This window comes from Olea europaea, chromosome 15 (genome assembly GCF_002742605.1).
Source record: "Olea europaea var. sylvestris chromosome 15, O_europaea_v1, whole genome shotgun sequence".
Classification (NCBI taxonomy): Eukaryota; Viridiplantae; Streptophyta; class Magnoliopsida; order Lamiales; family Oleaceae; genus Olea; species Olea europaea.
In genome coordinates this window covers 16,037,569-16,049,129 of record NC_036251.1, presented here as the reverse complement: position 1 = coordinate 16,049,129, position 11,561 = coordinate 16,037,569, and the positions used below count along the sequence as shown (strand labels likewise).

Genomic DNA, 11,561 nt, shown 5'->3' with positions numbered 1-11,561 from the left:
GTACGAATTTTATTAATTTTCAGCAATCCCTTTGAGATAAAATCCCTCATAAAATGGTATTTAACATCAATATGTTTAGTTCTGTTGTAAAACATGGGATTCTTACTTAAATGGATTGGATTAGTGTCTACAAAGACAAGTCTATTTAACAAACTATACAGCCAAATGCCTTCTTTAATGGTATCAACGGCTGCAATGTATTCAGCCTCCATGGAAGATAGAGCAACAATTTTTTGTAACTGAGATTTTTAGCTTATCACAGTACCACACAGAGTGAAAAAAATAAGATGAAGTTGATTTTCTATTGTCTCTATTTTTAGTAAAATCAAAATTTGTATAACCCTTCAGAATTACCCCCTCTTTATCCATTTTAAACATCAAACACAAGCTAGATGAACCCTTTAAATATCTCATTAACCATTTCAATGCTTCCCAATGAATTTCACAAGGATTTCCCATAAATCTACTCAAAACACTAATACTATATGCCAAATCAGGTTTGGTGTAAATAATTAAGTACATGACTGAACTAATAGCATTAGCATAAGGTATTTTAGACATTCTTTTATGTTCATCTTCAGTTTAGGGATAGGAATCAGATGTTAATGTAAAGTGATTAGGAAGGGTAAAGTCACAGATTTACAATCAAACATATTGAACCTCTTTGAGACCTTATTCACAAAATTTTGTTGACATAAAAGACAGTAGTATGATTGTTTGTTTCTTATGATTTGCATCCCCTGCGTTTTCTTAGCGAGACCAAGATCCTTTATTTCAAATTCTGATTTTAATTTTCGTTTGATATCATCAATTTCAAATTTATTAGCACTAGTTAGAAGCATATCATCAACATAAAGTACAAGATACAAAGTATCTTTACCTCGACTTCCTTTGCAATAAAGACATGTATTATAATTGCTTATACTAAATCCAAGCTTCAAGACAAATGAATCAAATCTTTTATACCATTGTCTTAGAGCTTGTTTTAGGCCATACAAAGATTTTTTCAACAAACACACAGTTTTTTTTTTAATCCAATACCCCACAAAGGAATGCAACTTTTACATCTAGTTGATCAAGATTCCATTTAAATTGCACAACTAAAGCAAGAACACATCTTATAGTTCTATATTTCACTACGGGGGAAAAAATCTCATCATATTCTGCACCCTCTTGTTGTGTAAAACACTTGGCAACAAGTCTAGCTTTGTATCTAACCTTATTAGTGTCCCCTTCCCCTTCCTTTAGTTTATAAATCCACTTTCAATCAACTAGCTTTTGATCGTTAGGTTTATCTACCAATTCCCAAGATTTATTTTTGTATAGGGAAGACATTTGTTCTTCCATTGTAGCCAACCACTTTTTACAATCTTAAGACTTTAAAGTTTCATGATAGAAACTAGGTTCAGAATTAGTTTCTTCTTGGTCAGTGAATAAAGACACAAAGCCATCACTATTTCTAATTTGCCTCCTATCCATGTCTCTAGTGAGCTGGTACTCATCTAGCGATGTATCTAAGTTATCACATTGATCAGGTTCTACCAAATCAAGCTCATTTTCATTCGGTCAACCTTAATAATTGCTACTTCTAAGGGGATATAATTGGTATTATCAATTTTAACAGGCTCCACCTCAATTTAGACATCATTTTCATTCAAATTTCCCGTTTTTCCTTCCAAACATGGCATATATGATTCATTAAAGACCACATCCCTTCTTATGATAATCCTATAACATTTTTCCCCATAGATCCACAGCCTATACCCTTTAACATTCTCAGCATAGCCCAAAAACACACACTTGAGAGATCTAGGTTCAAATTTCCCTATGTTTTGATGAGCATATGCAACACAATCAAATGTTTTCAAATAAAAATAAATCACAAGCTTTTGTGTCCACGCAAATTTAGGTACATCAAAGTTTAAAGCACTTGTAGGACTTCTATTAATCAAATATGCAACAATCTTAACAGCCTCACCCCAAAATAATTTGGACAAACCTAAACTTAAAAGCATGCATCTAACTTTATTCAATAAAGTCTTATTCATTCTTTTTGCAATGTCATTTTGTTAGGGATGTAGGTAATAGTTTTATGTATTAAAATGCCATGTAATTTAAAAAAAAATCATTAAACTCATAATTGCAAAATTCTAGGCCATTGTCTGTTCTTAAAGTCTTAATTTTCCAATTAGTTTGATTTTTCAATTTCGGTTTTCTAATCTTTAAAAGTAGTGAATGTTTCATCTTTGGTTTTTAATAGAAAGACCCAAATTTTCCTTGAAAAATCATCAACTATCAAAAGTTAGTATTTATGACTGGACAATGTAGGGGTGGATGCAGGACCCCACAAATCAGTATGTAAGTACACTAGAATTTGCTTTGATTTATGAGTACCAGTGAGAAAAGGTAACTTAACTTGTTTTCCAATCAAACACTGTTCACAATTAGACAATTTACCAATATTTCATTTTCCAAAAGCACCTTTATTTTGAAGAGCCTTTAAACTTTTCAACCCAATGTAACCAATTCTACAATGCCATAGTTTTGCAAGATTAAATGCATTATCTAAATCTACTGCTAATAGACCCAATAAAGGTTTTGCGTTTAGAAAGTATAAACCACGTCTCTTCAGGATAGAAGTGATTAAATCACTACTTCTAAAGATTTTTATGTGTCATTGACCCAATTTTATATCAAACTCCATGCATCCAACATTCCTAAAGATACAAGGTTTCTTTCTAATTCACGAAGAAATCTAACAACCTTTAAAACTTTTTTTTTTTTTTGCCATTTTCCAAAAGCAATTTTATTGTTCCAATACCTTTTACTTTTACAGGTCATGTTATTTTCCATGATAACTTGGCCCCCTTTAGTTTGTTCAAAGTCCAATTTTTATTTATTATTATTATTTTGTTAGAGCACATGTGGAAAGAGCAACGTAAGTCTAGATTCTTGACTTAGATTTCTTTCAACATTTACAAGAATCATGCCATTATCCATAAGTTGCTTATCATAGGACATAACAGTATTGCCTTTACATAACTTCTTTCCTTTCAAATCATTTTGATTTTTTATAAAAATCTTAGCAAAATGACCTAGTTTACTGCAATAATAACATTTCTTTCCGTTTGCCTTAGTTTTGAATTTCATTTTATCATTGTTCATTTTCTTAGGGTCATTTAGAAATTTTGAATGAAAATTATATTTATCAATATTTTTGCCTTTTAACAAAAGATTTTCTCCACTTTGATGGTTGATAGAATCTGATTTTAATTCAAGAACCCTATTTTTTAAGGCATTTATGATGATATTTGTGGTAAGCTTATCTCTTCCATATTCTAAGGCATTTTTGAGATCTCTATGCCTATCACTAAAGGAGTTTCACAAAACCACTGCCAGTTAATCTTCTATACACCCGATTTAATTTTTCATAATTTTTCAGCAGATTTAATTTCTCCTATACACCCGATCACATTGTCTAAAATGCACAAGAAAATAGTACTTCAAGCTATTTCTTCTAACTTAGTTCTTTTAGCAATAGACATTTCAGTAAGCCAAGAATTATCTAAAGCTTTAGCACATTTCAATTGCATCAACTAGCCCTCATTTTTTGGCTCTACATATTAAAGTCCCCTCTTCCATCATACATGTTCACTTCAAACTTAGCAGTAGCCATGTCAAGATACACCAAGATAATATGTAGTGCACAAGTTTAATTTCAAGAACACACAAGGACATACAATGTGGGGACTGCAGGCATATTAGGGGCCAATTAGCAATGCACTTATACAATTTTCTCTAGACAGTAAATACTTAACACCTAGTATAAGAGACAAAATCACAAAGAGCAAAGATATCAATTCCAATGCCTCAACTGACTTCTCTAGCAAGGTCTTCCAATTGCACTCCTCACAGTGTTGTTATCTCAGATCCCCAAGACTTCAAGAGTCTTTCGACAAAGACCAAGCATTGGAGGTTTCGTAGTACAAAGTAAATCAAGGGAAAAATGAGGATACTCTACTGTAAAGAGTTACTAATTATAGAATGCAGAAAAAATCAAACCAAAGGAGTTTGAAAGTACTTAAATTCCACAAAGCAATGTTTACTGTAGATTGAAGCAGGATTCCATTTTAATCAAGAAATCACAAAGCTCTAGTAGTCCAGGTTGTTCTGATACCACTGAAAAGTCGAGCACCATTCAAGAATTAACCAAGATACACAAAACCGTTCATAAACAATAAAGTGTAAAAATATAAATTTTCGGTCATTGCCCCAGAGGTTTGATGACCACATCTAACACTTAATCCCCCGTTGAGCATCCATTATAAATGGATTTAGTTTGGTTGCACTAAAATAGCCAAAAATCAACAAGAAGAATACAAGATAGTTCTAGAAAAGTACAAGAACAAGGTCACTAAGACTTATCTTAGCAAGATCCACGCAGGAAACTTCGAATCCACGAAGGAATCAACTTAGACCCCTAAGATCTCCAGTAAACCTATCCCGCTCTCAGAAGAATCACTCAGATTCTCACAAACTAACACACAGTAATACACCAGTCCAAAAATCTAAAGTATTACAAAGGGTTTTCACTAGTTTATATGTTGAAACACTCAAGAAAATCGAACCCTAATCACAAAGATGAAAGAGTTCTTCATAGAGCAAGAGAGCACAAAGAGACCAACTCAAAACCAAGAAAATATCTCTCCAAAATTGCCAGACAAGCGGTCACTGGAGGCTTAAATAGCTGGATGCATCTAGAAGCAGATCAAACGGCCAGAATGGCCCCACGTGTCAAGATCCAGTAGAAAGTCTCCACTAATAAAAGTGTCGGTCCAGAAACACGCCTTTAATATAATTTTAGAAGCATGACTTATATAATCAATAGGTCATAGGTTCGAGACTTAACATCTTGGTTAAGTTTCCAGCGTTTGCAATGTGAATTCCTAAATTTAGATTCCCAATTTCAAATAAACTCTTAATTTTAGAGTGAGGTAAATGATAAGAGGTTGCATGAGTAACATAGAGGTTAAATGTGATATTGATTGGATGAGCAACATTAGGCTGTTCGTTGGAAAATGGAAACTATTGCAAAACTAATTCAAGATCAAACCTACTCCGATACCATGTGAAAATATTATATATTGTATATAACAAACTTGTGTTACTATTACAAATTGGAAGATTCTATTTATAGTGTTAAAAGTAATTTTAAAAGGAAAGATTGCGTGATAATCACAAATTAACCTATTAAGAAAAATAATCTCACAACTGAGAAGAATAATCTTTCATATCTTCAACATTGCTCAGGAAAATAATAGCTATGACATGCTCAGCAAGATGCTTGTGGATAAGACCCATGAGTCAAGGTAAATTTAAACATAGCTGTAAATTTTAGATTTATTATTATGCGTATTCAAGTGCATTGCATAGTTGAGACAAGGAATTGACATTGATGAGTTGATCAAACTAGGGAAAATGGGTCAAGGAGGATTAAACCGTGTTGTGGAAACAAAGGTATTAGTACATGTAATTTCGTGTTTCTAGTGCTACCCATTGAGATTTTTTGTGCTAATATATCTTCTCTCAATATGGAAGAATGACAGTTTTTGAAACAGATCAGTATGGTCATGATAAATGCAAGACCTCGAACTTTATCCTTCGATGAAAAAAATAATCAGGCTCCTTGTTAAGAGATAAATCCTGAAAAAGGATGAAATCAACATCTAAGGGCTTGAGCTAATTAGTTAACTTTTCTGACATGCAGGGATCGAAATTAATGTAAGGAATGCCAAGTTGAAACAGCAAGCAGAAGTGAGAGGTGATATTTTATTTTCCAATTTATAAATCATTTCTCGCACTGCATGCACTGGAATTCAGTCGTAAATTCTTGCGTTCTCAAGGTCGTTGAGTGAACTGTTTATGCAGAAATCTGAATGCACTGGACATGGTATTGAGCCAAGAAATTCATCCAAGTTTATCACCGATTCTCATGGCTCTGATAGTACCGATGTCATTCACCTGAATTTACATATGGTAATGTTCATCTATTACCAAAATCAAGTCATTTATAGATATTATTAGGAGGGCGTGCACATGCAGTCTAGTCTCACTTTCGCTCGACAAGGATCAAGATCAAATAAATGCGCATTCGCGTTCTGTCAAGTGAAGGTATACTTCTAATATCTTAGAAACGAATGATTCGGAGAGACAAAAACTCTTTAGTTCGTACTTTTATGGTAAAAAAAAAAAAATAGATAGGATTTCTGATTATTCAGACGTTAACCGAAATGGTCATTAGATTCATCTAACCTAATTCAAAGTTACACTGAAAAGCATGGTAGTAGTAGGGTGTAGTCTCATATCTTTTTGACTGTATGCTTATGTTAATTTTGGCAACTTACCTTTCTCCTACTGAGATTGTCTATTTTTCTTAATAGGATATATTATAAATTATTGTGTAAGTGAGTTGAGTGTTAAGGGCCAATTAATGTTGTGGATTTATGTGACTTCTGACATTTGCTTTCCGTTTTGAATTTGCTTGTGCTACTAAAATCATGCTATTGATATCATACGTATCCAAGGAAATTATATGAGGTACATAAAAGTAGAACTTTTTTTAATTAACATGAAATTGAAGAGGATAATGTTCTGGTTTTTGAGCAGGGGTGAACTAAAATTTTAGTACGTTCAGTTGGGTGATTTTAAAAAAAATAAGAAATAAAAAAAAACTTAGGCTGATTATTCTAGGAGGGGATTTTGTATTATTTTATTTAAGATAAAGTAGGTTCAAATATTACAATTCAGTTGAATTTAATATAAGTTTATAACTGTTAAAATAATTAATAAAATCAAATTAATTATATGGTGTAATTAGTAATGTACAAATAAAATAAGTTAATTATACAGTTTAAAGTATCATTGATAGAATTTTATCCAGTGGTGTGGGCCTAGTTTTAAGGGTCAACAAAACCAACGTCCTGTAAAGGTAATTTCAGTAAACCTACTCCTCTAGCTCGGGGACAACTTTGAAAATGGTTAGTAGATTCTTCTTATTTTTCACAATAGCCTTTCTTATCAAAAGTACTATATTGCCCTTAATGAAATTATTTGCAAGATTTATCTTATATTTTTAAGGAATTGTCAATCAGGTCCTATATCTATATTTTTCAATCTTTTGAACACCTTTAAATATTCTTTATATTTTAATAATTCTTCAAAGATTATAGGTTGACCTTTCTTAGTTATATATCCATTAAATAATCCTACTGAAATTTCTTCTTGGATATCCGTATGTTTAGTTATAATATCTTCTACTTTCCTTATTTCTTTATGAGTTCTTACAGGATCAAAACCTATATTATTCTTACAACTATAATCTATATCTCTATATATTTCTTCAATCTTTTCTTTACCAATAGGGAATATAACATCAGATTTTATATCTAATTTAAGCAGGAAAGAAACATCTTCTTCATCTAAAAATAAAATGAGATTATTATCATTATTAACAATAGAAGTGGATGCTTGTGAATTGTTCATTAAAGATAATTAAAGCATAAGCATGTAAAAATAAGTAAATAACTTACAGTAATCAAGTGGAATAAACAGGTTTTCCCTCCAGTATGCTCTTATAGATGCTTTGCATGTACTTAATCAGTGTACAGTGAAAATGGCGAGAAAGAAGATTCAGATCAAGAAGATTGATAACTTGACGGCACACCAACTCCAAGTGACATTATTGAAGAGAAGAGGGGTTTTCAAGAAGGCTCAAGAACCCTCTACTCTTTGTGATGCTGAGATTGCCCTAATTATTTTTTCTGCACTAGAAAAGTCTTCCATTGTTCTTGCTCAAGGTTTTCTAATTTCCTCTCCTCTCTCTTGAACACATACATATCATGCTACTGGGGTCGAAGCTTTGATGCTTTTGGCCAACACATACATATCACTTAGCTAGTTTTGTATTGAAAACTAAAGATTTTAATGGGATAAAACCACAGAAAACTTATATTGAAGAGGTACGAATTAAATGGGCAGTAATGGAAATTACGAGGTAGAGAATTGTAGCTCGGATATGGATGCAAATAATCTTCAAGTGTGATAAAGAATCGAACAAAACTAGGGGCAAATGGTGTTTGTAAACTAGCCTTTGGTGATGATGTGAATACTAGGATGGCACAAAATTATAATTATTCTAGTATGTCACGGTGTTTTCAACAAATATTTTGATCATTAATTATTACGAGTCACATGGATAAACTCCAACACAAAATTAGCACAAATCACGTTCATTGCACAAAATAAAGCAAACTTTCTCCATGTACAGTTTAATTTCCTTAGATGATTTAGTTACCATGTATAACTCAAGTTTCAATGTTCAAATATGTACAAAATCCTTGTAAATCATACACTAGTGAATAATGAAATACTGCATTCCCTGTGCATTTCTTTGTATCAATTTTAATATGGCATTAGTAATACATGTTCACTACGGCCTGTTCTAGCTTCCGAAAAAACCAAACCCGACCTCCACCGTGTCTGATTCCACATCTTCCACACCTTCACAATTGATCAATGACCTCGCCTCCCCATATTTCTTAAGCCCTTCTGATAATCTGGTGCTGTGCTAGTTCCCGATCTCCTTACTGGACAACTATGCTGCCTGGAAACACTTGGATTGCTGCCCTCTGGGACCGTTGCAGTGATATGGTCATCTCTTGGCTCTTCAACTCCATTGATAAGCCCTTACGACATTGCTTAATTTACTGTTCTCAACCCTATGCTGTTTGGCTCAATTTGGACAATCGATTTTCTCAAAGCTATCACCCGCATCTATATTGCTTCCAACGTGATTTGGTTAATCTCAAATAGAACACCATGTCTATTACACTGTATTACAATACTATCAAAGGATTGTGGGATGAACTCCCCCCGCTTACCAATCCTAGATCCTGTAAATATGGTGCTCATAAAAAGGCAGAAGAGACAGTCAACTCCGAAATGCTCTTTCAACTTCTCATGGGCCTTAATGATTCCTTCTTCAACATCCGTTGCCAAATCCTCTCTATGGATCCTCTTCCCATTATTGCCAGATCTTTTGCCACTATACATCAAGAAGAAACGTAACGCCTCCCGCAAATGCCTTTACTGCCCACTCTCGACATTTGTCATGGATATTGCTAGTGCTCATTCTCCGACCACTCATGGCTTCCGTCTTTGCAATGGTAAGAAGTGCACCAAATGCAGGAAAGACTGTCTTGGTCATTAGAACACCAATAAATCCAATTAGCCTCTACACTCACATATCTCGGCCAGTACCCAGTCACCCGCAGCGAATATGGTATCTGCCACTCAAGCTTCTCCCATCTCGACTGTAATCCCTGGCATCTCTAATGAGCGCTGCCAACAATTGATGGAACTCCATGCCAACGCCTTCTCCACTTTCTTTGGTATTCACTTCTGTGTCTCATTCTGATGTACAGCAGAGGATCCAGTATCCAGCCGGCACGGCCGCTTGTGCTGACTCTCTCAGGATTTACAGGTTAGTAAACCGCTCGTCGCTCGAGCCGCCGGTGAGCGATTTGCCCAATTTTATTTATTTATTTATTTTTTAAATAATGGGCCTTTAGTTTTAGGCCATTTTTTTTAGGATTTTAAACATTTGTCTGGTCTGTATGACTATACGTATATAACTGTTACCCCAATTGAATTCCAAATGCAAAACACGGCAATTGCAAAGCAAACCCTATCTCTTGTATCTCCTCCCTACAGTCCCGCCTTAGCCAACTGTGGTCCAACCGTGATTGTCAACCTTTAGTGACTGTGAGCCTCCGTCGAACCCTCCGTTGAACCGCCACTGTTTGCCGCTGGCGTCTGTGACACGGTGACTGTGAGTCTGTGAGCTCTCTTATATATGAACTGTAATGAATGATGATTTATAATTTATGAACATTGGAGAATTTGTGAATTTGTGATAAATGATAATTTGGTGTTGAAAATTGGAAATTTAAAATTGATCGTAGTTTAAAATTAAGTTTAATTTATATTTAATCGGTGATTTATGCTTAATTTTTGTACAAATTATAGAAAGATTTTTTCAACCGAAATGAAAGTCCCAACCTAGTTCTTCTAGCACAATTACATTTTAGTGTATTTATATATTGATTGAAATATTTTTAATATTATTTAATTAAATATAAATGAACAACCTTAATTGATAGTCACCGATCGTCTTAGCTCAACAACAATCCTAGATTTGTCACCGTCGATATACAATGGGTTATTGACACTAGGGCTTTTTCCCATATTTCTTGTATTTCCAACTTGCCCAGAGACACATCTCCTCATTCTCAATCACTTGCCCACAGGTGCCATAGACTAGGTTACTCATACAGAACAAGTTCTCCTTTTTCCTTGTTTATCGTTTCTAATGTGCTTTTTGTTTCTGGCTTCAATACAATTTAATTTATGCAAGCCAACTTACTAGAATGTCCAATTATGTCGTCAATTTTTCTCCCTCCTTTTGACTTTTCGAGGACCAACAAGTGTGGAAGCTAATTGGATTGGGTGAAGAATGTGGAGGCCTCAATAAACTCAAGCCTTTTTCTCTTTAAATCAGTTGCAACCCTACTCCAACTCCCGATCTATGGCATCTCCGCTTATGGCATCCTTCAAATTCTTACATTCCAAAATCTGTGTACATTGAATAACATTAAACATTATGATATTTGAATCTCAGGCAAACATATACGCGTTCCTTTTAAATTGATTGAGAATAAAAGTACTTTTATTTTTAATCGTATTTATTGAGATATTTGGCGTGGATATTCTATGCCCTCTACAATTGGTGCACATTCCATTGTTATAATTGTGGATTTCTCAAGTTTTATTTGGGTTTATCTCGTACATTTGGGTTTACCTCTTACTGCCTTTATTAAAATGGGGCACATACAATTTAATTGTTTTATCTAAAATGTTCGCTGAGATAATGGTCGAGAATTCCTTTACATGAAATTTTTTTCTTGATCATTGCATCCTTCATGAGCGTACTTATGTTAAGACATCACAGAGAAATAGTGAATTGAATGAAAGCATTCTCATCTATTATTATGGGTTGATGTTTTCGTTTTCATGTACATTTATCTATTTTCTTTTGGAATAAATGCATACTTACTGCTACTTATTTAATTAATTGTTTACCATTCCCCTCTCTCAATTACAAAACCCCTTCTGACCTTCTTTTCTGGAAAACCCTACTTGTAATCACGTTCATATTTTTTGATATTTTTGCTATGTGCACACTTAAATGTTCACAGAGACAAATTTTCCTCTCATTCTGCATTATGCATATTCCTAGGCTTTTCAAACCCCACACAATTACAGTGTTTACCCTTACTACTAGATGATGACCTTCTTGGCAATTCACCTGAACTTATTATATTCCTACCCCACTATCAAGACCTTGTCGCACTGTCAATTGTCCCACATATCTTTAGGATTATATTTGCTTAAACTTACCTTTGGAGGACTCACATTCACCACCTTGTCCAGAGCCCTTCTCA

General features: G+C 33.9%; 1 protein-coding gene and 2 long non-coding RNA genes across 8 annotated transcripts in view; all 3 read left to right on the top strand.

Annotated features, from left to right (window-relative positions):
• LOC111410281 overlaps window positions 1-6,399 on the top strand; it is a 12,751-nt gene extending 6,352 nt beyond the window's left edge. The window contains exons 2-5 of the long non-coding RNA XR_002705643.1: window positions 5,311-5,369; window positions 5,474-5,517; window positions 5,768-5,821; window positions 5,929-6,399. This is a non-coding gene — a long non-coding RNA (uncharacterized LOC111410281). The remainder of the gene's footprint in view (window positions 1-5,310; window positions 5,370-5,473; window positions 5,518-5,767; window positions 5,822-5,928) is intronic.
• A 1,273-nt stretch (window positions 6,400-7,672) lies between these two features.
• Window positions 7,673-8,761, top strand: LOC111411294 (MADS-box protein AGL24-like). The gene is made up of 2 exons (XM_023041839.1): window positions 7,673-7,856; window positions 8,631-8,761. The coding sequence occupies exons 1-2, from the start codon at window positions 7,673-7,675 to the stop codon at window positions 8,759-8,761; spliced, it is 315 nt and encodes a 104-aa protein (XP_022897607.1).
• Window position 8,762: 1 nt separating this feature from the next.
• LOC111410279 overlaps window positions 8,763-11,561 on the top strand; it is a 9,484-nt gene continuing 6,685 nt past the window's right edge. For 5 of the 6 annotated variants that reach the window (XR_002705641.1, XR_002705642.1, XR_002705638.1 and 2 more), the window contains exon 1: window positions 8,763-9,889. This is a non-coding gene — a long non-coding RNA (uncharacterized LOC111410279). The remainder of the gene's footprint in view (window positions 9,890-11,561) is intronic. The other variant, XR_002705640.1, reaches the window with a different exon arrangement.